General features: G+C 41.7%; 1 protein-coding gene across 1 annotated transcript in view; it reads right to left on the bottom strand.

Annotated features, from left to right (window-relative positions):
- PTPN14 (protein tyrosine phosphatase non-receptor type 14) overlaps positions 1-26,706 on the bottom strand; it is a 71,062-nt gene that overhangs the window by 8,353 nt on the left and 36,003 nt on the right. The window contains exons 6-17 of the mRNA XM_058801108.1: positions 25,410-25,497; positions 22,929-23,017; positions 21,261-21,348; positions 20,524-20,606; positions 18,157-18,214; positions 14,835-14,913; positions 11,701-13,190; positions 9,138-9,281; positions 7,900-8,118; positions 4,685-4,813; positions 3,518-3,752; positions 1,399-1,562 (exon numbers count right to left, since the gene is read on the bottom strand). Coding sequence (XP_058657091.1) covers positions 1,399-1,562; positions 3,518-3,752; positions 4,685-4,813; positions 7,900-8,118; positions 9,138-9,281; positions 11,701-13,190; positions 14,835-14,913; positions 18,157-18,214; positions 20,524-20,606; positions 21,261-21,348; positions 22,929-23,017; positions 25,410-25,497 — 2,866 coding nt within the window. The remainder of the gene's footprint in view (positions 1-1,398; positions 1,563-3,517; positions 3,753-4,684; positions 4,814-7,899; positions 8,119-9,137; positions 9,282-11,700; positions 13,191-14,834; positions 14,914-18,156; positions 18,215-20,523; positions 20,607-21,260; positions 21,349-22,928; positions 23,018-25,409; positions 25,498-26,706) is intronic.

Genomic DNA, 26,706 nt, shown 5'->3' with positions numbered 1-26,706 from the left:
AGCTCATATGAATGATGCTCACCCCCAAGCTTAGATGCTGAGGTGCCAGAGCTACTCTTTGCCTAAGGGGTGACTTCTGCAAACCAGAGATTCACTTCTGTAAACAGAGGTGGCCAGACCCTGTTGCACAGCCCTTAGAGTTTGCTTCTGTGCACATGCAGAGGGTGCTGTAAAGCTACACTGATGCTCACAAATAATCCAGCATGGCTCTTTTAACTCTCCAGCTTTCCTCTGGAGAAGAAAGCAGAAATTTCGTGGCTGCCATGTGAACAACAGAGGCAGTCACTTCCATGTGTCAGTGCATAAGGAAAAGTCAAGCAGGATCAAGAGCTGGAGCCATTGCCCCACTCTGGAGCAGCTACTGAGCAGCAGTCAGCACTGGGAGGCTGCTGGATTCCCAAAGCACATCCCCATGGGCCCTTTCTTGGCCAGGATACCTCCTCTTTTCCCTTTCTTCCACAAATAAAAAGCAAAAGAACAAAGTGTCACCTGTGACACATATCTACAGGACAGCTTCACCTTCAGTGGGGCCCAAGCAGAGTTGGAGATTTGTCCCAGCTGATCTGAGCCCAGGATCTGTGGGGGTCTTGTAACTCCAGAATGATGAGCTGCTGTAGTCCTCAGTCTTTCCTGAACTCACCAGTGGCTGATTATTGGAAGGGGCAGATGATACATGTCTGTTTGTCACTCTTGCTGCATTCTTATCTCTACAAGCAGCTTTGGTCTTTGAGCATTTTCTTTGGCAAGAGAAACCCCTGGATTCCACAGTTGTCATGCAAACTGTGTGGCACATTGCTAGTAAAGATGTGACGTTCCTCCTAGACAGTTTCCCAGTGACAGATGAAAATTACGTTGTTACTCATGGCTGCTCTACTGGGGCACTTGTTCCTAACTCCAGACTGTGTTACTCATAATGCTGGCCGCAACCCTAAAGCCCTATTCCCCACAGGAATACATAAATACACTTATTCTTAAAACACAGCTAAATTTCATTCCAGGTGAGATTACAAGAGAGAGGAAGGAGCCCAAGGAGAGAATTTAGAGAGCAGAAAACTTCAGTTAAAAGAGCAAGGACATTATTCTCTAGCCTCTCTCAGGTAGTGCTCATAAACACACTGTATTTAATTAAATACAGGTATGGATTAGACTAAATTCTCAAAAGAGGGAAGAAGGCCCTAACTTTGAACATATTAAAATAATAAAAAAATAATAGCAACTATACAGAAAACTACAGCAAGTAATCTGCCATGGGGATCTTTGCCCATCACATTTAAAGTCCTTGGCTTGCTCACAGAGGTAATAGAAAGAAATCACTTCAATGCCTTTTAATTTCAACCTGAGGAATGCAGCCAGTTAGCCAAGGGATAAGCTGGGGGTTTGCAAAGGAAGCTGATTTACCTCATTATGCTCCAAGCAGCCAATCATGAGCTCTGTGAGGATGACCACGCCAGTCCTGCCCACGCCTGCACTGCAGTGCACCACGATGGGAGGGTTGCAGGTGTTGCTGCTGTCCAGCACGCTGTTGGTGTGCCGACGCACCGACTGGATCTCCTCCAGGTAAGCTGCAAGGGGAAAAGCAGGCAAGGCTGCAAACATCTACATCTCTACATGGCAAAATTAGGAGGGGAGGGGGAAAGAGTGTGGAAACGTCATTCTCTGTCAAAGTGGCAATAACTTACATTTTTTACAACATAATAATTATCTTGGCCAGAGTGCGGTGAGCAGCACTGCATCCAGCAAGTACCAGCTGGGTGTCAATTATTACTTGGGAGTCTGCTCCTTTAAATTAAATAGTTCTTTTAAAAAATTAAATTCTGTTTTCCTTGCAAATCTCCAGGTCCCCTAAGCAGATGATTCTAGACATTACTTACAGCAATTCCTGCTATTAACAGGCTGGGATCAAAACAACAGCTAAGTCCCATTGAAAGTACTGCCTGTCAAAGCCAGTATCACATGGGAAGCAAGCATCCATCTGCCCTGTTTCCTGTCTTCCTTCTCCCTTCTAGACTCTGACAGAATCTCCCCCCCTCCCTCTCTGCTCAGGGTTTGTTCCTCAATAGCTACAAGCCCTTCTGGGAGATCACTGCTTTGTTTTCCCTGAAGCCATTTGTAGAAAGCTAGGGCTCAGGAACAGCTGCCTTTTGTGGCTGTCCTAGCATCATTCAGCACATCCTGCTGTCACACCATGCTGAGAACCTCCCATGCTGAAAGCTCACTTGGCTTCCCAGCACCCCAAGTGGGAAGTGAGACCTGAGCTGAGCTCTCCTGCTCTGGCCCTTGGGGTCAGGGCACTGCAGCCCCAGCTGTCCTCTCCCCACAGGCAGGATGGGGCTACCAACATCAGAAAAGCTGCATTTCAGTGCACACAGGGAAATGGGACTCTAAGTGGTAGCAAACAATGGGAGAGAGGAAATGGGTACCATCAGGTTCCAATTACTGCCATGCCCAAACACAGCTACAGGGTATGAGAAACAAAGTGAAAAACAAAGTATGATACAAACGAGGAATTGGGCAATAGCTTTTTCTTGAAGACAGATTCCCTGGTACTCCTTTGCTGAAGCTGAAATGTCATTTTTTATTTTTTGCCTTGGTGACAGATCTGGGGAAAGGAGGATGCACTATTTACATGCAGTGTGTACCATGCAAAGGAGAATGCATCACTAAAGGACTGGAGCTGTGGCAAGACTGAAGAAGAAATAATGGATCTTCCTGAGAGAGGACTTAGCTGCCACAGAGCGACACTGCAGCTGCAAAGCTTTCAGGAGCTAAGGTGACAGGCATCTCCAACACATCAGTACACCGTGTACAGATGTCCTTTAGTGGTAATTTAAAGATTTCTTCATCATTCCCCACTGCACTGCCAGAGATGTGTCTTAAGTTAAATAACGGTTGAATTCCTATTACTTAATATGGGAGTGCTTATTACTTGGTAAGAATCAGGAAGTGTTATTGACACATTACAGATGAATATAATTGCTGTATTTTCAGAAAAGCACAAGCCAGGACCATATGTAATTGGGGAGGCCCTTGAGCATTGCCTGGGTACCTGTGGTTACAAGGGTGGCACTGCATGTGGGATAGAGCCCTCTGCTCTTTTGCAAAAAGTAAAACTGAAGGAGATGCACCTTATTTCAATAGCAACTGATCCTCTCACCCAGACCTTTATAATCACATTTGTGTACAGGCTATTATCTCCTGAATCATTAAACAGTTGGGAAATGTCAGTCAGTTACACCAACAGATCAGCCAACTGAAGTACCCTATTAATTAAAATTTCCTGAGTTTTTGGCACTGCTGCTGCCTTGGATTTTTCCTCCTGCTAATCACTTTAGCTCCTACCTCTGGAATGCCACCTTTTTTTTTTCCTCCAAATTGCAGCAAAGTATAACCTAGTTGAGGCCTGTGTACACCACAGCAACCACCTGATATCAGTCCCAGCTGTAACTAGGTACAGTGAACTGAATCCAGTGTGAGCAATCTTTTTCTTGATTTATCATGCAAAATAAAGGAATCTTACATAAAAAGCCTTGGACTTCTTCTGGACACCCATGGTCTGGCCAGTCAGTGTACTGCAAATGCCACACTGTCCTCTCCTGCCCAGAGAGAAGATGCTTGACCTTCAGACCAGTAGTTGCAAAGCAGCCAGAGTCCGTGCGGAACTTGGTTGTCACCTTGAACTTCCCGTAGGTGGCTGAGCTGTGCTTAGAGCCCAGCTTAGGCCAGTAACGATGGCTCTTGCTTCTTCCTCCCTCCTTGACAACAAAACAAGACAAAAAAGCCGTTAGTTTCTGCAATTCTCTACAAACAAAGGGTGCAAATCTCTCTGGATAAGCCAAGTATTCTTATTTTAAAGCATTGGAAGAGTAAGGAGCATCCCACAAAGTTAAGAAAATACCCATTAAAACTTAAACCTCTCAGCCATGTAGTGTTTTTAAGTGTAAAACTACTTGAAGACTCTTGTCTCGTAACAAAAGACAGCTACTGCCTAAAACACCTTGGTAAATATTCTCCTCCTGGGGAAGACTCTCCTTTAATTAGAAGGAGAATCTCTCCAGCAGCTTGTAAGTGTCTGTTCTTGATGAGCCTTGGGAACTGGACAGTGACTTGATGTGCTCTGCTACTCCCTGTATTTGTTGAAAGCAGCCAGGCACTGAGCCGAATTCGGTGTTAGTTAACAACATGTGCCAGTTTTTACAACATAGCACATAGTTCTTGGATTACAATAGGAATAACTGCTTTGCTTGGCATAAGAATAAAAACTTGGGGGGTGCTTTTATTTGGGGGTTTTTGCCTTTTTTTTATGGACACTTCTATGGAAACAACAGATTCTGGTCTCTTTTCAGTTGATAAGAGTGATGGTATACAGAATTGGCTTTGGATGGTGTGGAAATCTCTGTCATTTTAACCAGGAGCAAGTTCAGAGCTCTCACATTCCAATGGAAACATCTTTGTTTGGCTTGGCCCAAGCAGAGGGAAGGAGGGCTCCTGCTTGTTTCGCTTCAGCATTTGCCAAACCGAGTGTCAGGAAGTTGGGAAGTATAGTATGAGGGCAGTGCAGGCATATGTTCAAACAGAGCCAGAGGAAAAGGGGATGTTGATAGGAAAAACAGGTTACTGGAGTGGGAAGTGATGATAACAGGAGATTGGCTCACATCAGAAATAACTATTCTGTGATTTCACATACCTCTTCAGCTGTGACCATGGCTATAACATTCACCCCCTGTTCCCACACCATCTGCCAGAAGTCATGGCATGTGTGTGGCAGGGGCCCTTGGGTAGCAATGTAGTGCCACTCCTCTCCACCTACAGTCACCTGGGAGAAAGGCAAAAAGAAACAACCAGTCAGTGCCTGAGTTCTCAGCAGTGTCTGTGCCAGAACTGCCTTTTAAACAAAAGGAACTACACTGAAATCTTTGTTCTTCTACTTTTGGTTAAAATTGTGAACAAAAACCATCCTTTTGATAAGAGCAATTCTGACAAAACATAACCTTCAGTGCTAACCTTCAGTGCTTCCATGTCCTGTCTTGATAATCATAACCATAAAGCTTTGGTCTAAATGCCCTCTTTCTTGCTATTGCATCTGGATCATACAGGCAAAAAAACCCTCAATAATCAACCAAATAAAAAATCCATGGATTTTTACTCACCTTGGGTTTTTCAGTTCAGAACCTGAAAACTATCATAGAGTAAATGCAGCACATCAAATGGCTTTCAAACACCATGAGAAATTTAAAATTACCCAAAGCTGTAGCCATGTAAATCTATTTCCCAATACACAACGGGTTTACCAACCACATCTTACAGAAGTATTTGTGTATTTGCATGACAGGTAATGAAATTCTTTTCAAAGCATTAACATACAGATTTAGACTGTAAATTCTGAATTGCCCTGAACAGAGCCAGCATTACTTGCAGTTAACCAGTATAAAACACTGCTTCATTTAACTGACAGAGGCAGTTAAAAAAAAATCACTTGTGTATTAAAAAATCGTAATTTTATGACACATAATTTGCTATACATCAGAAAAAGCTTAGGGAATCTTTTTTCAAACATTTTAGGTAAAAAAAACAAAGTGTTTTTAGAACTACTACATATAATTTCAAAAATATGCTTACCAGAAGAACCCGCCAAACTCATTATTTGGAAAGTTGAAATATTTTTCCTTCTCAGGCTAAGGTCTCCTAATTCTGCTTATTAGCCCAGAGCCACTTCTCCCAAAGTTATACATCCCAGAGAAGAAGATTTACAACAAAAATGCTGACACATCCATAAATATCAATGTACTGGCAGACAACGCTACGAGGAACAATCAATAACTCTGACAGGTTCAACCACATACTGTGTTTGAGGTACAAGCCTTTGAATACATTCTCAGAAATAAAATCAATTTATTTATTAGTCAAACAACTGTTTATTAATCTGAGATGCTTGGGGGTTTACACCTGTAAATAACATTGGTTTTGTATGATAACAAGTTTCTCAATTCACTGAAAACTGTTTGACCCTGTACAACAGCTCCTTTTCTTTATTTCATACTCTGCAGCATTTTCTTTTTTGAACGATGGTTAAAAACACCAAGACCAAAGCTGGTAGACTTTTTAAGTTCTTGTACTAGAGCAGAATTAAAACAGACTGCACAGCCCCAAGGAGCATCCTGCACTTGGACTGATGGTCTGCAGCCATGAGTGCTGGTACAGCCCTACTGAGCTCTTTAAGTCAATACTGACCTGACACAGTCAGTCTGATGAAGTGCTCTGAAGAACCTTTGTGCTTAATCTTCATAAATTTAATTACAATTTTTCTCTTTGGTACAGATGATGATCTTTATATCTTAACAGCAATGATGCATGGTAAATCTGCAGAGAATTATTGTTAAACTGTGGGGCTTGCAGACCAAGCAGTGGGAGCTGGAATCCTCCAGGCATGGATCTTATCAGGATGACAGAGGAGTTTTCTTTGTCTATTGACTCTTGGTCCAAGCCTCCTGGCACATGACATGAAAGGCCCATAAATAGTCTGAAGGGAATGGGATGCCTGGAATGTTTACTGCATTCTAATGTCCTAACTGCAGGAAATTAAAAATTAAATATTGGGCTGAAAACACAGGCACACACTGTGCTGCTGAGGTAAATTTCACAGATGCAATTTCACCTTCGAAGCAAAAGCACATCTGCTTGGCTTCTGAAAGCGCTGCTCCAAGTGCAGGAGGGAAACCCTGCCAAGGCCCTGTGTCTGTCAGGCACCAAAGCACTGCTGCCTGGTCCTGGGTGCTCCAAGATGTGTCTGTGTCCAACAGCGACACACAAGAGGAAATGTGGGCTCAAAGCTAGCCAGGGAAAATAGCATCCTTTAGGAATTTCTTCTTTTTCTCCACCTACTTTGTAGGTAGAAAATTTGGGGTTCAGAAATTCATCAACATGGCAATGTCTGATTATGCAAAAACTCAGTATTTGGTTCCTACCAGGCTATGCAGAGAAGTGACAAACTGCCAGGATCCTGGTTCAGAAATTATTCAGATAAAAAATTCAGATTTGAATCACAAGGATTTAACACAGTAAATCACAGCCAAGGCCAGCAAGTCTCTTTAAACTTTTAAAATGCTTTTACTCCAGGAAAATATTAATTTAATGGGATATTTTATTCATTCTTTTTGAATTATTTCTTTTTAATTTGGATTTTGACAATGAGAAAACAAAGAAAATCCTCTCTAACAACAATATCTGTCATCTGATGCAAAGGATTTCTGTTACTTCTCTCAGGGTACAGTAAAAGCCAACAGAGGGCTTTGCAAATACTGCTGGAAGCTTAAAGAAAAACTAGCATCTGCAGTCACTGGAGCATAGTTCACTGTTAAAACTGACCATGCTTGTAAAAACAGTCAGGTTGTATCTTTAATTATTTCTACACTGAATTAACAAGAAATCTGAAGTTTCTTGTCAAAACATAATCTGAAACATGAAGTTCAATGCAGTTACCAGTCAGAGATGTAGGGACCTTGTTGGTAAGGTCAGTATGGTCACCATACTTTAAAACATTGCTTTATCACACTGCAGGTACTGGGGCTGATCTAATGCATTCTCATGATGGTTGAGAAACATGGCACCTCTTTCTACACTAACCAGTAGAGTCATTCCACAACAAACTGGCAGAGGTGGGCACAAAAAAGCCAGGATGCCTCTCTAAAATAACTTCCCAGTCTCCAGCAGTTAAATCAACTTATGCATGTCAGTTGATAGCAGACATTAGAGATGCCCACGGTGACACAAAAAGGCATAACAATGCACCCTAAACCTTTTTAGAAACTCCTGAGGTACAGAAGATGCTGCTGTGCAGCCAGAAATGCAAACAAAGCTTTAGCACACCTTCATTTGGCAATCAAGACTCAAGCAAGCCTTCACCTTTATGTGTGAAGCATTGATGTAGCCTGTGTTGTTTTCTTTGGTCGGCACCAGCTCCACGCGGTTCTCCTCGTAAGGAACGACCTCCCTGATGCGGTTGCGCTCCGTGTTCTCCGGCAGGGCAGCTGTAGTGAAGATCCCATCTGCCTTCTTCTTTGGAATCTGCTCGTATTCTGTAAACACCATCCCCTCCTCCAGCTTCCTCCTCAGGATTTTGCACTAGGATTTAACAGAAAGGAGCACCGACCCATTAATGCTTCTGGGAGCAACATTCACTGCTAGACCCATCCATCCATTCTTTGAATTCCAATACACAGCCATAGCATCCTCTCACTCACTCACTCCTCCTGCAGTTATTTGAGGAAATATGGCACACTTATTTCTACCAAGTGAAACCACTGGCAAATTTTACAGTTTTACGTTCCACCTCCACATTTTTGAAGACTGATAGCATAAAAGGCAAACCTGTGCTAAATAATCTTGGTTCAGTAAGAATTTCGGTATGAATATACGATTTCAACATAATAGATATTTTAATTTTTTTCCATGAAGAATATCATACTACAAGAAGTGTGATGTGGCCCACATTTTCAAAATACTGCCTAACTCACAAGGATGCAATGCCTGTGGTTGAACACAATCCCACATACAGACAAGGTGGAGGTGAAGTTCTGCTCCCTGGGTGCCAGAAAACACAAGGCTGCAAATTTCCATCCAGAAAACCAGAAAGGTTCTTTGCAAATTTGCTTCTCAAATCTTAACAGCAGCAACTATTTTTAATATCTGAAATTCCATACACACACACACCCGTGTGTGCAAACTTCAGGAGGCAAACAACTTCATTTTTTAAAATTTAATCCCATTAGAGATATTAACCAAAATCTTTATCAGTATCAGAACATGAAAGACAGTTTCTATGGGTGAGCACTGCAGAACTTTGCCCAATCAAGTGAAAAATGTGCAGTGTTAGATTTACAGATTGATCTTGTATGACATTGTACAGTCAGGTGAAACACAACAGACTCCATTTTCACTGACTTCACTAAATGCTCAAGACATTTGATTCTTTGCCTGCATTCAAAGACATACAGTATTAGCCACAGACCTTTTGCATTAATGGCTCTGAAAACTTAAAAGAGAAATTTGTTTTTCACATTTTAAATCAGATTTTAGTATTTTATATACTTCATGCTGCTGGGAACAAAGAACAAGCAACATTTTGTGAGGCTCCATCTTACCCTCTCATCCATTGGCACCTTGGTGACTTCATCCTGGCTGTCCTCCGGCACTGGAACCCTAGCAACTGAGAGTCCGTTCAGTGCTGCCAACATCAAGGGCCTCTTCTGGGCCTCCAGGCCTGCCATCTTCTGCTTTTCTAGATTCTTTTGGCAAGAAAAGGCACGTTTTCATCTCTGTGTGATTATTTATAATGCCAGTAAAATGCTGGAATGTTTTTTTAATCTCCAAAATCTGCAACTCTCTGGCCAAGGAATGCAGATGATCACCATTAGCATCGTAAATTCAAATACAACCTCTATTCTTCCTGTTATTCCTCAAAGGCCTGCTCCTACACGAGCACCGAATTTTAATTTCAAAGAAGCAATCCCAGCATGTAATACAGTTTACATGCCATCAAAAGACACACAAATGCAATCTCAAGCATTTTCCTGCAGACATTTTGCTGGATGCAGGACATACAAAGCATCACCCTGTTACGTTAAAGTAGCACTACCAAAGCCAAGATACCTGGGGCATCTTTTGAAAAGCAATAATTTCAATCTATAACAACAAACACTAAAGCACAGGCCCATTGTTGCTCTTCTGTGATGATAATGCCTAAAATGAGAAGTCTTCTGATGCACTTAGCTTTTATGGTGATTCAAACAGCACCCATGATAAATTCTGCACTAAAAACTGAGCTTGCATGTCCCAGAAACTGAACATAATAGCAGCCAGGGAGGGATATTATTTATCATATTCATGAATCATATTATGGTATGACATGGAGTACCAGAGCATGAATTTTAAATTCATCCTGCTGCCTCCTCCTTATGCCACTGGGAGTTGAAGCATCAAAAAAGACAGAGCATCCCCAGAAGTGCCCAAATTAGGAATATTTTATTCCATTTCCTTAACAGCTCTTTCTGCTGGATTTGGAAGGAGGAATAAGCAGAAGGGGTGCCTGGTTCTCAGCACACATGTGGAAGCTGTGGTCACCAGATGAGCCAAGCTCAGCTCCTAGAAACACACAATGAAACCTGCATGCTCTCCTTGACTTTTCAAAAGCTTGTGAGCTTTTTCCTCACCACTGGGTTCCTCCAGAGCACTAAGCAAAAAAACAAACACCCAAACCCACTCTAGCTTCTTTTTATGCTTTGTGAAAGCAGGGAAATGCAAGTATTTTCCCTTTGCTTGGGAACTTTATTTAATTTTTACTACTTCAAAGGTGAAACGGAAGAAAGTCTGTGCTGAACAGATCAAGGTCACCAAATTACCATTAATATCACACCTGATTCCTGTGACAGAAGGAATGTCCACACTTGTCAAGATTCCTGATCTAGGCTGAAACCACCTTAAAAGCTTAATGCCGAGGCTGCCCCTTTACTTCCCTTTTTTCCCTTTTACTTTCTGTTTTACATTTAGGAGTTGTCAAGGGCTAAATTCAGTCTCCATATTGCAATTTAGTTGCTCAGGTTGTATTGCTAACAGTTACATCAGCATAAGGATTCCCAATGGACAAGAACAGCAATGGATATGTTTAGAAAATGTCTTTGAATACACAGTAGTATTTAAATATAGCGAGTTATTGATCTAGTAAACTACAAACTCTTTTCTGCTTTGGACCATTTAGGTGCCTTACTAATTTGTTTCAGAAATTGTTTTGTTTCAGACTTTGGTGCTGAAAATGAGAGCTACAGCATATACTTGGGTTTCAGTGACTGCAGTTGCACTGCTTATAGCACTACACCAGGTATATGTGTAGGTCACTAAGGGAAAAGCACCCCTCATATTGCTGTCATTGCCTTGAAATAGTTCTTATTTTAAATTTGGTGCAAGTTTAACAGAGCCCTACTTCTCATACTTGAGTGCACTTTTAACAAAATAAACAATCCAGATGCTCAACCACACAGCCTCTACATCTGCTGCCTCTCTATTTAGATATCTGGTTCCTCAGTTACGGGCAAAACCAACAATCCATATTCTAGGGCTACCAGGGTTTTTTTCAGAGAACTATGTTACATAAAGTGGCAGGAAGGGCATTAGAGATCATTTGAAAAAAATCCTGAGTTGCCATTATGTTATGTGATTCTTCACCTGACACGCTTGCAAAGGAGGAATAAAACACCAGCGCCAAAAACACAACCTCCCACCCATCTCAGCAAACACATTCCAGACTCGCCCTGCCCTCAAATCCTAAAGGGAAGCAGGCATCAAGGGGGATTTGCCATCAGTCTCCTCATCCCCAGACGCCTGCCCTGCCATCCACCCATCTCCAGCCAGCACTGCTGCCAGGGCAGTGGCATCCTCAGCTGGGTCAGACACAGGTCTGGCCACCAGCCAAAGAGCCACAGCTGAGACAACACACAAGCCCAAGCAGGGCATGGGATCAACTCCCTTGACAGCCCACAAAACCAAATTGTATGTGGCACTTAATATCACATTTCCCAACTTTAAGCAAATCCACAGCTTCCCACCCACACATTCCCTACAGTTTACTGACCCAACAGATTTCTGGGATGGAAGTTGACCTGTGTGATTACTAATTTCCAAGAAGCCACTGCAACAGAGGAAGGCACTTACCCTCATCATGATCTCTCTTTCTATAATGCTGTCCTCGATAGAAAACATTTCAGACACAGGCCTTTCCTTGACCGGCTCTTTCTTGACCCGCTCCTTCACACTGGTAAGGTCAGGCTCCGAGATAGAGGGCCCCAGTGAAGACCCATTTATTGCCACTTGATCAGTTCGAGAGACACTGATGGCTTTGGAAGGCCCAGGCCTCATGGCCTTGGCCCTGGCCACGGCCACAGAAATGCTAACGTGGTCCTGCCTCAGCGCTCCGTTGCTGACACTTTTACGAGGCCCAGGGTACTCTGGAGGAGGTTTATTTGGTATTCTAGCCAAGGCAGCTTGCAGCTGAGCACTGTACTCCATGTTCTCGTGCAGGGCTGCTATCCGGGACACAGATTCCTGCGTTTCCTCTTCTTCTTCGCTTTCACTGCTGTGTATCAGCATCGTGGCATCAGAAAACGTCTTTTTGTGGTGGTAGTGAGGGACCTGCTGAACTTCATGGCCCATCTGAACCGGCTCTTCCGGCTGCACCTGCTCCCGCAGTGTGTTCCTGCGCGGCAGAGGGGCGTTCAAAGTCTTCAGGGCCATGGCTTCTATGCCACGCACCATATTGCTGATGACCTCCAGGCTGTGGCGCTTGTTGACGGCCGCGTGGTGCTTCACGGCCATGAGGGGCTCGCTGACCTCCTGCAGCGACTGGCGCACCACGGGCGAGCTGTCCTCCTGGAAGGTCTTCACCGAGAGCTGCACCTTGCGGGTGACCAGGTCGGGGCTGCTGCCGCTGACGTACTTGTGCCGGTGGCTGGCCAGGTCGGGCGTGCTAGTGGCGGGGCGCGGGCGCGGGTACGGAGGCGGGGGCCTGAAGAGATAGTTCTTGAGCATGTGCGTGGTGTTGTAGCTCTGGCCGCTCTGCAGCTGCACGTTGGCCAGCTCTGGGGTGCTGACTGTGTGGGATATGGCACTGGCTGCCGTCTTGTTCTGGGCAGTGTTGTTGGGGTTCATTTGGTCAGAGGGGGCCACGGGCTTGTTATAGGCACCCCCCTGGGGCCCGTAGGTGATCGTGTAAGGGTGCCTCTCTCGAATCTCAGGTTGGCTGTAAACTAGGTCCTCTGGCTGGTTGTAAGCATGTGTGTTTCCAATATTGAGATTCCTCAAAGACTGACTTTGGCTGTCCATCTGGATCACCCCTCTCTTCATTTGCCTCATGACGGTTTCGTAATCGGGAGTTGGCCTGTAAGATGGGACGATGATTGCACTGTGTCTGTGGCTGGGAATATAGTCTGCTCTCATGATGTCACTGCCCGGGATGCTCAGATTTGAGGACATTGGAGATGCCTGGATGAAGTTCTGTGAGCGATTGAGGGAGTTCATGCTGTGGGCACTGCATACACTCCCATTGGGTCCATTACCATTCAAGTAGCTGAAGTCCATTGGACACCTATCCAAACTGGTCTGAGACCTACAGTAGAAAGTTTCTTCATTTCCATGGAAAATGCTATCTGTGTAGAGCAGAGAGAGAAATGTTCATAATTTTAACCCACGAGGATTTATTCACTGCTAGAAAAGCTTCAAATGCAGTCTGCACCAGTGAGTACAGAGACAGCTTAGTGCACAAATGCAGGGAATGTTTGGTCTTGGGAGCATCCTTGAACCATCAAAACAGAACTAAAGCAAAGCTACCAATGCAAACATTCCCAACACTTAGCAAAACATGGTAGTAGTTCAGATCCTTGTGGGAAACATGAAAGGGGAAAGAGAGGAAGTGTTTTTGCCTGAGGTGGCAAGGAGGAATAAAGGGGCATCTCCTCCCTTAGCATTGTGAAAGGGTTCACTGATGCTGGCACCTTAAAACTCCAGCACTGCAGGCATATGGTTAACCTGAAAAATTCTCTTGTCTCTTCTGTTGATACATGGCTGTCTGAGATTTAGAGTAGCAGAGGACTGTGAAATTGGAAATCCTACTTTAGACCAATCAACAGTTTTGAGGATCTGAAGAAAGACACATTTGGGTGATCAAAGCTCAATGAACAAAAAAATAGGAAAAAAACCCCCAAACAACAAACCACCCTGCAGATGCACTATAGAATGATAAATGCTTCAGCAAAGCCCTGAGAGGAAATCAAGACAATAAAGACCATATCACAACTTTACTGCCTGTCTGTCCCTGTTGAAAATCTTGTAAGAGAAGGGTAGAACTCCCAAACTCTGAAATCAGCTAGATCTTTGAAAATGTAGAAAAGCCTGTAGTAAAATTAAAAGAATTTTACAATTTTTCTAAAATTGAGATTACTCTTCACAGCCTCACCTCCACAGCAGAACAGCAGTGGCCACTAAGTCAAATATACTGTATGCAAGGAACTCTACTAAATGGCTCTTTTCAAAACTTACCAAATTCTGCCTTAAAAATAGTCAGACCCCACAATCCAAAACACTAACAGGTATGATTAGAGTTCCTCTGCTGCTGAGAGTACTTCAGCTGTACCTCTCATGAATTGCAAAGAACAGCAGCCTAACAGACCTGGCTACGTGTATTCCAAAAGGCGGGGTGGTTAAGGGTGTGAGACTCAAGCTGGTTAGGGGCTGGGCTCCATTCCCAGACTTGATCAAAGTAACCTGGCACAACCTCTTAAAGAATTTATTTGCCAAATATGGGCGTGAAAACAGTTAACCCTCCTGGTGTCTGTAAGGCTAACAATGCAGGCAGATGGTGGTGAAAAATCAGCAGAAAAGGTTGTGCACAGATACAGTTTCATGGACAGGACAGCATTATTTCTCCTACAGCAAAAGCTTTTTGCTGTCGCCTTTTCCCTCACTCGGTTTCTCTCCCTGGCCCCAGCTGGCACTGCCTTTGAGTACAGCCATCATACTCCCTTTAGAAATTATTTTTTCAGTTCACTGAACTGGAATACCAAGTTTAAGGTCCATACAATCACACGCAGATATTTTAGGGAAATTTGAAAACTGGAATTGGACTTCAAACAGAAGACTTACTGCAACATTAACTATACAACTGCTAGTTCTCCTGCAGCAGCAGCTCCCATCTGACCATGATGGCATTATAAATCTGGATATAAGGCTTAGGAGCTTCTTTGCATACACATAAAATTGAAGTACATTAAAGGGAAAATATATGCTCTGAGTACCTTGTGAATTATGTGTTTCAGTGTAGTGTTCTCCACACTGGACATGCATAGGAGGCAGTATAAAAGGATGTTGTCTTGGCTGAAATAAAAGCACAAGGAAATAAAAAAGCATTAGCCACAATTTTTGCAACTGAAACAGGAAAAATGGTTCTGTGCCCTTTCCACTGAATATTGCTCCTTCTTACCCAGCCAAAAGCACATCTTGGCAGCTCCTTATAGAACAGAGAATAACTTTTTGTAAATTGCTTACAAAATTTTGTTACAGAGTCCAAAACTGACCAGTTTATATTCTTTTAAGCTCAACAACTTCAGAAAACAATATCCCCAATTTCAGCTCTTTTAAAATTCTTCATATTTTTATTAAAAGCCCTTGCCCTTGAAGAATTAAACCCAAACAAAACAGACACCTAATCAGGACAAAAGCAGACATGGAACAAATTCAAGGACTTAGGACAATGTTATACATGCAATTAGACCACATATGGACTTAAAATAACTCTGTAAATTACACAAACATTGAATTCCTTAGATAATGAATTCAAGTTTACTCCAGTAACCTGCACTGAAAGAATTTTTTAAATGCAAATCTCAGAGGGGGCAATTCAGCATAAAATCAGCAGGATCATTTACAGAAAATAAATCAGAACTGACGCCGTATTCCCCAGGTTTGTCCCTTGGTAAACCAACGTGTTTTACAATTCTACTTTGCCACCTGCACTGCAATGTCCTGTCTGGTGTCACTGAGCAAAGTTTATGAAAACATATTTCAATATATGAAGTAAGCAGAAGGACAAGGAAGACACTCCTGTATCATGAATGTGTCCTCCTCAGCAGCAGAATAAGGGCTTTTCATCCAGGCTGATTCACATAGCTCAAACTATTAAGGAATACTGTGGATGCCCAAGGCAAAAAACCCCACATAATCTGCCTTTGTGTGCACATGCACCAAATAAGCACCCTGCAAGTTTGCTAGCAAAGAGGGGGTGGGGAAGGGGTAAGATTTACATTTTCCATGTAAATGGTGAGAAGGAATAAGAATCAAAGATACGGAGCTCGGTATGAATTCTTGCATACAAAATAGCTGTGTTAAGCCAGAGCTGGAAAACAGCAAGAAGTATTTTTGCCACAAGAACTACTTCCAAAGGTATAAAACCCTAGTTTCACTGAACAACCTGGGCCAAGGAGACTGCTGTTGACAATTTTAGTAGAGGAACTGAGGCTGGAGCTGATGCTGGAAAGCCTAACAAATGGAGGGCGGAGGAAAGAGAAGTGACTTTTGCTAAGAATGCATACATCTGCAGCAGACAGTTTTCTTTGTGATAGATGTTATGAAAGCTATCTGCAAGAAATCTGGAATTTTTATTTCTAAGGTCCATCTGCATCTTCGGAAAAAAAGAGAACCCTGGGGTCTGTAGAACAACAATAGCCAAATTCATGAAGACTTGGATTTTTTTAAAAATCAGGTAATTAAACATACCATTATATTAAGATCTACACTGAGGATTTTTTTTTCTGGAAAACCAACATTGCTGGGTGGTCTGACAGGAAAAAGAGACAGCAGAAACCATGCCAAAACCATATAAAGGGTCTTGATCTGAAAGCAAAGAACATGATCCCTAGTGAAGTGGCAGAGCCTCACCCCAAAGATTCCACTTCACTTCCCATTTCTGCCTACTGATTTATTGCTACACAAGACAAATGAATAGGTAGGTGTATGAAGGTATGTGCAGTTCAGACAACAGTCAGGAGGGCTTTTTTTTCCTCCCAAAGAGAACTGTTCCAACAAGTTAGCAGAACAATTATGAAAAAGGCAGCTGAAAGTTCACTGTGAGCAGTCAGCAGCCCAGTGCACTTTTTTCAGTTGATGAGCCCACATTCTTCCTCTTGATCTTCCTGAGATTCTGGGGATTTAAAGCTTGTTGTATGCTTATGCTTAAAAAAAAAGTGTGAGCACATTTGTTTTTTCTTTTGAAAGAGCAGATTTCCATTTTTCATATATAATTTAGAAAGCAGCTCACTTTTCCCCCTCATGATATTACAGAGGCTGTAGCATAAAAATGCAAAGCACCATTCATTTTTTCACCTTCAGTTTTTCATAGTCATTTCCAGGGTTCTAACTCATAAATACCAAAAATATTGTAAATATGCTACAGAGAATGCAATTCACAGTCTGTGTATTGCATCATGACATCTTAGAAACACCTTCACAGAGGAAAGACAAAGAAACATGGAGGCAGCTACAGCAGCTTTCCTGCCAGTGTCTGGGACACAAAGAGTGCAACTTTTAGATCTAATGGATTCTATACAGCCACACAGGAAAATAACCTGTGTTGAAATCTGCAAGGATAAAGCTATCTTAAAATCAGTACCTGCTTAAGCCTAGTTTTGGAACATTTTCACAATCTGTAACCACACTGTGGGGAAATGTCAAGAAAACCCTTGCCCACATCACCTTTCTGTCAGGCAGCAACAGGGTAATGGACTTTTCACTCTGGAAAGGTCTACAAAGTAGGTATAACCTATACCACACATGAAAACTGGCAACCTGCAGAGAGATAAACCTTGCCCTCTGTCCAAGGAACCAGCAGTGCAACTGTTACAGAAATTCAGAATCTGTTAAATAAGATTAAAAAGTACTGACATGCTAGATGTTAAAATTTATTCCAAAAAGAGTTTCTTTAGAACAGACAGGAGAAAATAAAAAAAAAGACTAACAAATGATATTTTTTTGGTAAATATTTCAGGAAAAAACACCCAGTTTTGTCACATTGAGTGTTTCTTGGGATTAGTTAAATAGAAATAAAAACAATTTAAGAAAAACTCTGAATCACAATCCTGACTGATTCTAATAGTTTAACTTCAATTAATGGTAACTTCAGACATAAAATAGGGTCCTAACCCAAGAAGCTGCTAAATTGTAAGTAGTCTTTATACAAAACCATGAGGATTGAAGAACTGCAAAATGTAACATATTGTAATGACTAGATTTGATGCACAGAGAACAAGACACTTCAAATCCTTTCTGGAGGATTATTTTCTCTACATATTGAAATAACCTCAATGCAGCAGAAAAGATGCTCAATTTCTGCAGAGCAAATAAAAATATAATGCCTTGAAGACTGTAATTTTTACTACTCAGTGGTGATATTATCCAGTTAATCAATCCGGGCAGTCACACCCTTGAAACTCATTCCAATCATATTGCCAACAAGAAATGAGTTAATGGGCTTAGTTGAAATTTAGAGGGTCGTTCATCTTACACAATGCCTCATCCCATCAGAAATGGTATAGATACTCATAAAGACCTCACAGTGGCACGTACCAAAGATGACCTACTCCAGGTTGGCCGCCGTCGGATAGGGGGAGGAGAATTTGATTGTCTGTGGAGGAAAAAGAGAAATGATAGAAACCACAGTATCTCAATTCTGAGTCAAGAATGAATGGGAAAAACAAGATGTGAAGAATCTGTTCATATTGCTCATTACTGAGATTTTCAGATATATGAATAAATGAAAATAATTCAGGTTCTCCTTTAAATACAGGAAATGTTCCCATTCCAAACTATACATGCCTTTTGATCATTATCCTATTTGGCTCACTTGGAAACACAAGAAAGAAAAATTCTGGTTCAAAATGAATTCAACATGTCTCTTAAGTAAAAAAAAACTGAACATGGCAGACAGGTACAGTCTCAGGTGACTTAATGTGAACATAAACACAAGGACAATGTTATGAATCTGATAGCAATCACTCCAAAGCAATGCACACAGATCAGGAAGAAAAGGAAAAAAACCATCTGGTTGGACAATACTAGCAGAGCCACATACAATGTTAGAGTAGCCAGGTGCAGTGGAAGGAACAAGGAGTGGAGCAGATAAAAAAAATACGAGAAAGGGAAAGAAACGAGTTGAAAGGAGGTAGAAATATAGTGCTTACGTGAAGAGAGGAAAAGTGGAATTTGTCCTCTTACAGTTTCTGATCTGGTGAATGATGTTATGTGCAATTAGAGGAAAGGCACACAGGAAAACAAACAATTATCACTTTAACACAGAGGGCAGGAAAATTATTTGGCTAGAAAACACACACTGGCATATGCTGTCATCAATATCTGAAGCTCTAGCACACAAGCTTGTACCACATGAGACCATGGTCAGGAGAGCAGTTCTAATGACCAAAATACATTGAAACTTGTTATTTCACTCTTTGACTTCATGACATCCCCTACCTTTATTAGTCCAAATATCTGCAAGTGGCCTGTGAATCTGCTACATACAACACTTTCATAGGACCCACATACTTATGGTTCAGTGTTTAGGAAGAAACATGATCAAAAGCTATGGCTTCTGCTGTCTGGGTTGTGAATGGTAACAGAAAGTTCTTTCTGTTGACCCCAACACAGCTTCAAAGGGGAAATATCCCAATATGGTATTTTGTTTTCTTTCTAGACTGTCACAGGGAAAACAATCAGGAGCTCCCTTTGAATTCAATCCCTCTGGAACCTTTAAAATTGAATTTAGTATTGGACTATTGAAATCCATTACATGCTGCTAAGAAATGTCTTTTCCAGTCTTTCATTCACTTCCCAGGAACTGTAAGCAAATGTAAAATCTAACGAACATCTCTCTTCTGTAAGTGAAAAGATCACTCAAAGCAGTTCACCTCTCTGGACTCTCCTGTGCTCTAACTCACCATATGTCAATATAATGTGGGCACACGTGAAAGACCTTCCAATCTTCCCCTCACCATTTTGGCTTTATTTTCCAACAGATGGCATTACCCAGCTGAACAGATGGGATGTCCAGCTCTAACTAGAGTTGTTGATAGAGATGATACTTCTTCATGGTAAGTTTTGCAAGAATTTAATATTCTCTGTTATACACGCCCAGCACACCACGAAAATGTCTCAAAACTCTAACCTTTTGAAAGGCAAATTTATCTCAATCTGAAAATGTGTGCTGGTGTAAATCAAACACCTCAGCTAGGAAACAGACTTTTGAATTAAAGCTAAAGCCTAATGAATTCCTCCTTCAGTTAGAAGGAATCCACCTGTGTGAGAGGACTAGCTCAAGGCCAGTTTCTAAGAAAGTGCTCAAACCAGGGCCTAAAGGAGACTTCAGGTTTAGATTTACAATCTCTGCTGTGTTGTGGCAGCACAGCGACGCAGATTAACACACCCAGGTGTCCTCCCTCGTTCAGAATGCATAAGAGGCAGATAAATTATCCTGCCCAAACTAGAAGATGACAGCCTCCACTCTCCAGCACCTTTAGCTGCTGCATGGGCAGTGCATCTGCTGCTACAGCTCATATTTTGACATGCTGACCTATGTCACCTTTCACTCCAGTTTAGGATAATACTCTGGGCTATCAGCAGCAGACACCAAGACCTTCAATTCAAGACTCCCTGTAGGATCTGGCATCATGGGGAGCACCAAAGCTCAGAAGGCTCAGAATGAAATTTCATTCCCAACTGTCTGTTCTTGCTGACGGTTAAAACAAAACCAGAAAAAAGGGAAAGAGGAGAAGAATAACTGACAAACGTGACTAGAAAAAAAAAACAAACCACCAGACCAACTCCCCCCACCCAAAAAAAAAAATAAATCCCAAAAACCAAACCAAACCAGTCATGGCAAAACTCAGATCAATTCCAAAGCAAGGCGTCAGAAAGCAAATGTGAATCAAAAGTACTCACTCTGTGCAGATTTTGTTCTGTTTGTAGAACTTGTGTCTTGATGCAAAGAGACGTGAAATATATTTAGCATTTTCAAGATCATCCTTTACAAATGAGAAAAAAATAGGAAAAATAATTATTTTGTTATTTTTACCAAGAAGTGACAAAAGTTTTTTAAAAATCCAGTTGCAGGAATGCTGGGTAAGGTCTCCCATGGGCTATTCCATGGTCTACCAATGAATTTGGCTCCCAAGAGCACATCTAGTGGTCTCAAGAGCACTGAAGGCATAGGATTACTGAAACCCAGTGGTGTGCATTGCCACTTCACTGCTAAGTAGGGGGGGACTGCAGCAATAAAATGGCTCAAGCTTGCTGGTCCAGTTTCTGTACAGGTCTTGGTTCAGGGAGATGTGGAGTGATTTTAAACAGCACAGAACAGCACCGTGGCCCTCTGAGTTCCAGTATGTGCCCACAGGGTAGCTCATGCCCAGTTTCTATTTATGCTGCTGTATTTATGCCATCCTAAAGGCACTTCAGTTTTTTTGCAGACTTCCCAGCATAGGACATTTCAGGATGCTGGGAAGAAAACACAGAAATTAGCAGCCAAATGAAGTTAATTTCTCTTTCTGCATGAAGTACGACAGGAATGTGAGGGGGGTGGTGTTATGCAAGTGAGCTTCTCTGGGAAAAAAGAATTTTAAAGGTTTATTTTTACATAAGTAGCTTTCATGATGACACTGATCAGATCTTTTTCTTACTGTGTGAAAGAGTACATTCTCTTCTTTGTTGATCAACTCTAGAACAATTGAAGACTTGTTATGAGCAATATTCCCAATGTCATTCCACCTGCAGAGTAAAAAAATGCATTGGAGTTTGCCAACACATACATTCAAACATTTCACAAACACAGTAAGAATCCTTTAGTCAACATCAGTCTCATTTTATGGGAAAGGTTTTCAGAAACTTTTTGGTGAAGAAACCTGGTCAGGAAAACAAGGAAATCAGGTTCTGATTAAACAGCTCTTAACCCAAAGCAGGAGAGTTAAAAGCTCTCTTTAAAAACACAAATTTGAAGACCCACAATAGAAGACACACTGAAAACACAGTAATGATAACCATTTTACTGAACTGTGGCATTTTGGAACTGATTGATTTTAGTGACATGTAACAGAATTATTTTAAGTGTCATTCCTCCCCAAATGCTGTTTCCACCTTTCATTCAGTGCTAATTCTTGCTAAAGAAGGTTGAGTTGACAACATAGTTATGTAGGCTATGCATACCATGTTAATACTCTGGCCTTATGTTTGCAATATTTTTATTTTTTTTTCCCCAAGTAATTGTCAGGTTGCCCAAGATCTGAGTTATAATCTCCTTACAAATAGCTGACAGACATTTGCGTACATTGCATGCAATCTACGGGTATGGAAGGGACTTGTTTGTTCTGTTTGCAGCATGCATTCCTCTTCATGTCATGGCAGGATGCTTGCAGTGCATATTTCCAGAGAGTTAGAATCCCAGCACCAACTCTCATTTCTACATGTAAAGAAACTTGTTGCTTTTGTCACCTGGCCCAATTAAAGGATTATCTAATTCCTTCTCAAAATTACATATGCAAAACCAGAGCTAGGGGAAAAGGGAGCACTAACATTTTTTAAGCTGACTAATGAAAGCTGTTTTAAGGCAACCCTCCCCCCAGAATTCCAGCTGAAGACTGATATAAGCCTTAGCTACTGACTGAAAATCAGTGCACCTCAAAACCCACAACTTTTAGGCTGCACAAAATTCCTACTCTAATCACAGGGCTTAGTAAAAATCCACTTCAAGTAAACAGCAACATTAATAAATATACCCACTAGAAGAGTAGCAAAGAAGAGCAAAACTATCCTCCCCGGAACCATGGAGATTTCTAGCAACATTTTCATACAAAACAAAGCCACAAAAGAAAGTTAATGGATAAGTCATTCTTATTAACCAAAATAAACTGCAGAAGAAACAATAGCGTGACACAGCCATGATTTTCAAAATCACAGAATAAGAAAGTTGAAAATTTTTTTAGTGGGGCACCTAAATGTGGCAACCAGATTTTCAGAAGTGTTGAGCTCCCAGGCTGCCAGCTGTGAGGTTTAACAGATTTGCATTCAGAAGCATCAAAGAAGAAGACATAAAGACAAGAGAAGAAAAGGGATCAAAGCCTTGTAAACTAGAACAAGATACATGACAGGCTACTACAACTTTCTTGCCATCCAACCCATTCACAGACATCAGAAATTATTCTTTATCTCTCTTTGGGCCACGAGACCAATCCTGAAAACAGCAATGTTACTACTCCTTAGAGGATTGGCACTGTTACAGTCACATATGCAAGCAAGGAAAAAATCCCACACATACAGCTCTGGATAATTACATAAAAGACCCTCATTTTTACCTATAGATCACAGTTGTCCTTCCAATTCTGTTTTTTATGAAGATGCCCATGAAGAAAATACCAAGGTGTATGTCATTTCCATGGTTATCCTGCAGAGAAAGGAAAATTTAATAAATGCTCTGGTCAATAGGTTTACAGGAATGCATGCTGAAGTACCAAAGAGAAGCCCTTCATTGTGGATGCAGGACGAACATATATTTTGCAGCTTGACAGGACTCTGATTTTCATTATTTAAGAGCAGTTAGCACTTAAGTGGATTCATTGTGCTGATTAGTGAGAGCAGAAGGATAAATGACCTCCAAGTTCTCCTCTCCCAAAGAGCATGCACACCACAAACTGGCATTCACTGTATAATACCCCACATGCCCTGTCTTTGTGATTGCAACTATCTAGAGCCTGTAGGAATACCAAAAGCAATAGCTCTCTTTCACAGTCATGGTGTTTCTCCAGACATCTGTTAAAACACGTACAGATTTCAGAACACCACACCTGGAGATGGAATCCCTCTCAAAAGCTCTACCCTTCACACTTCCTCCTTTAAGTCCTCCATGTAGAAATTCACAGCATGTCACCCCAAAAAGTACTTTCATCTCTATGCAGCTACATCTTCGATCGATTTTCAATAGTTGGGTTAAATATTCAACTGCAAATGCTACATAAAAACAATGCAAAACCAGTGGACTCTAAGAAGTCCTACTGCTTTTGCACCTACCCATGTCTTCTTGCAGGCTCCTGTTTGAAAAACCACATGCTCCCAATCCATTTTGCAATCTGTTTTCTTAAAAAAGCCTTTTCCTTTTTTGGTTTTTTTTTTTGCTACAAAAGCTTAATACTGTTGACAAAGAGGTTTTTCTACATTTATCAACAAGCAAGAACAGTTCCCCCTCAGCTGCATATATTGTAATTGAGTCACACTTTAAAGTGGTAAACAGAAATCACTCTAACACCCTGAGTGTGGTTAGAAAGCATGGCTAGAAGAAAGGATATGAGAGAAGTTAATGAACTATGCCTGCACACACTGTACAAACCATCAGAGGCCCCTGCATTTTAATAGACCAGGCTATTCTCCTGGTCTAGAACCAGAGCTGTTCTCCTGGCCTTGCTGTGCTTGATCCCCAGAAGGCAACGAGGGAGTCTCTGCACCTGTTTAACTACTGAGTGCTGGGCCTTTTGCTAACTAACCATGGCTGGCAATTCATCCACAAGCTGGGAGTCAGCACTTTAGTCTGATTAGAGGAGAACACATTCTTCTGCCTTGTGCCACAGGGAGTTTAACAAGGCAAAAAGATTGGGTATAGTGGGGGAAAATGTATGTATTTGTTAACATTCAAGTAATATATCTACCGTGTGAGTGTGTATACACACAAATAACTGCATGGAAAGAAAGACACATAATTGTAATAACATTTTCTACCTGGGAAGAAAGAGAAATCTTTTGTTTTCCCCTTTGAATGCAGTTCTGTTTGTGTCCATGGCCAGCATGCTGCTCCTGAATGCAAGGCTAACACCTTCCTGCTATTTTGAAGAGCACCCAGTCCACTGTTCATACTTACCTTACAGACACATGCAATAATATCTAATGACACTTCCAACACAGAAATCTGTTGCAGTAGTGTGCAGCAAATTCCAAATGAATTTGAGGAGAGCTTTCAATTACAGTCCAATAAACAGTCCAAAATTTTTTTGGTGGGTTGAAAGTTTTTTGCCATTCAGCTCCCCCTCTCCAGGCCAATTCTAAGATTGGTGCCAAAGGATCAATTTTGACTTCAAAACAAGCAGGAAGCTTGTTTTGTTTGGTGTGCATTCGGGTTTGGTTTTAAATTCCAAGTTATCTTTAACTAGCAGGAAAACCACTCACAATTCACCACTTATGGTGTCTGGGCAGGTTAGCAGAAAGAAATGGGTCATGTTGGGAACAGTGGTGTTCAGTTTCTCAGCACAACTTTACTATGGCAGCATGTGCTCCATAAGGTCACACATCCAGACAATCCATGGCAGGATAGGACTTCCAGTGAAGGGAAAATGACTGCAAATGCAAAATAATCCCTGAAGTTCTCCCTTATTAAAAATGCATGGAGGACCTGTGTGCACACACAGGAAACTAAGGAAAAGCGAAGTTAATGCTTTCTCAGTAGCAACTTAGAAAGACATGAAGATGTCTCCTTTTCCTATCCTGTTAAAGATTACCAGAGCTGAGATTCATTTGCCCTGGCCACTCTCCCATAGACAGCATGTGAAAGAAAGGCAAGGAGCATCTCTTATTCTGTAACAAGGATTTTCATTGAAGAGAAGCAGCACTGTAGGACTAAGTAACCCTCATGCTGCAATGTCCATTCAAAATACCAGCAGTCATTTCACCCTCTGAAGCAGACTTAAGTCCTGTCTCTTTTGGACAAACATGACTTGCATGCAGACCAAAGGTTGCTGCAGAGTTCTGCATCGCTTGATTCAGAGGTTCCTTTATAATATACACTGACATACCTTCACAGGGAAAATTTCCTGTCCAAACCCATCCAGACGTTCCACTTCATTGATGTACATTAACTCAGCCTCTGCTGCTGTAATGCCACTGCAATTACATTAACAAAAGGCAGTGAATAGTTCAATATTACACACACACACACAAAATACTAGCAAAAAAAATGTGAGTTTCACAAACCACTTGAGAAGACACTTTGGAAATGCTGGCTAGAAATGCACAACACAAAGATAACTTTCAACATTAGGATCACTTTCAGCAAGGGGGGAAATTTTAGTAAATGTCAGTAAGCTAAGGTACAAAGCGCAGTCCAAATGACAGGAGGAACAAACAGAAACTGATCACGTTATTCAGCTTCTTCCACACATAAATCTTCTCCAGGCTTTATTAAACCACCAGGTTGTGGATAGTTTTGGATAGACAACTTGAACCATAGGGGTGCTAATCTGCCTGAATGTTATTATACAAGGCCACTGGAGCTTCCTAAAATGACTTAAAAGGAAAGACGTACATTTTCAAGTTGGCTGTTCAAAAACACAGGCACTAAATCCAAAAGTTGAACAGATTCTCTTTCATAAAAGAGAACAAACCAGCCGAAAACTTTTACACACGTGTCTACACACGCTCCTGTCACAGCTCAGGAATTCAAACAGATTTCAATTCTCAAAAGCAGGTCAGAATAGATTGCAGGTTGCTCCAAAAAAAGCCACTATTAATTTTTCTCCTCTTTACTCCTCCTTACCACAGCTTACAAACAGAAATATAGGAACCAAATACCTGAGAGAAGGGAGGTGGAATACGATCTACCTGCTGAAGTGAGAGGAAGCATTTGCTCTTTGTGTTGCAGAAATAGCACTATAGAGCACAGCAGGTGGGAAATCTTTCAAGCCTGTGAGTTAACCAAGATCACACAAGCAGCCCATGGCAGGGAGAGAACAGAACCAGGCCTGTTCATGGCCAGCTTGGAAGCTATTCCTTTGGTTGCATCAAAGGCCCAGGCTTGCATTGAAACTCAAAACTGAGAATGGCCCTAGACTCAGAGATTGATATTTGTCCTTTTACAACCACTTTCTCACATGTAATGGGGAATGCAGCATCCTTCACATAATATTCCTATTGCATATGACATGTGGGCACTGCCATTTTTTCCCATAACAGCACTCTGGAGGTTTGAACACTTCCACCACTGAAACACCCAGACAACGTGAAAGACACTTGCTCACAAAGAAGGTTTTTTTTACAGAAGCACTAATGCACACACTCCTGGCTCATTAACTAGTTACACTATACTGTGTCCTC

Source organism: Ammospiza caudacuta, chromosome 3, assembly GCF_027887145.1.
Source record: "Ammospiza caudacuta isolate bAmmCau1 chromosome 3, bAmmCau1.pri, whole genome shotgun sequence".
Lineage (NCBI taxonomy): Eukaryota > Metazoa > Chordata > Aves > Passeriformes > Passerellidae > Ammospiza > Ammospiza caudacuta.
The sequence above is the reverse complement of the archived record's forward strand: the minus strand, read 5'-3'. Positions and strand labels throughout refer to the sequence as shown.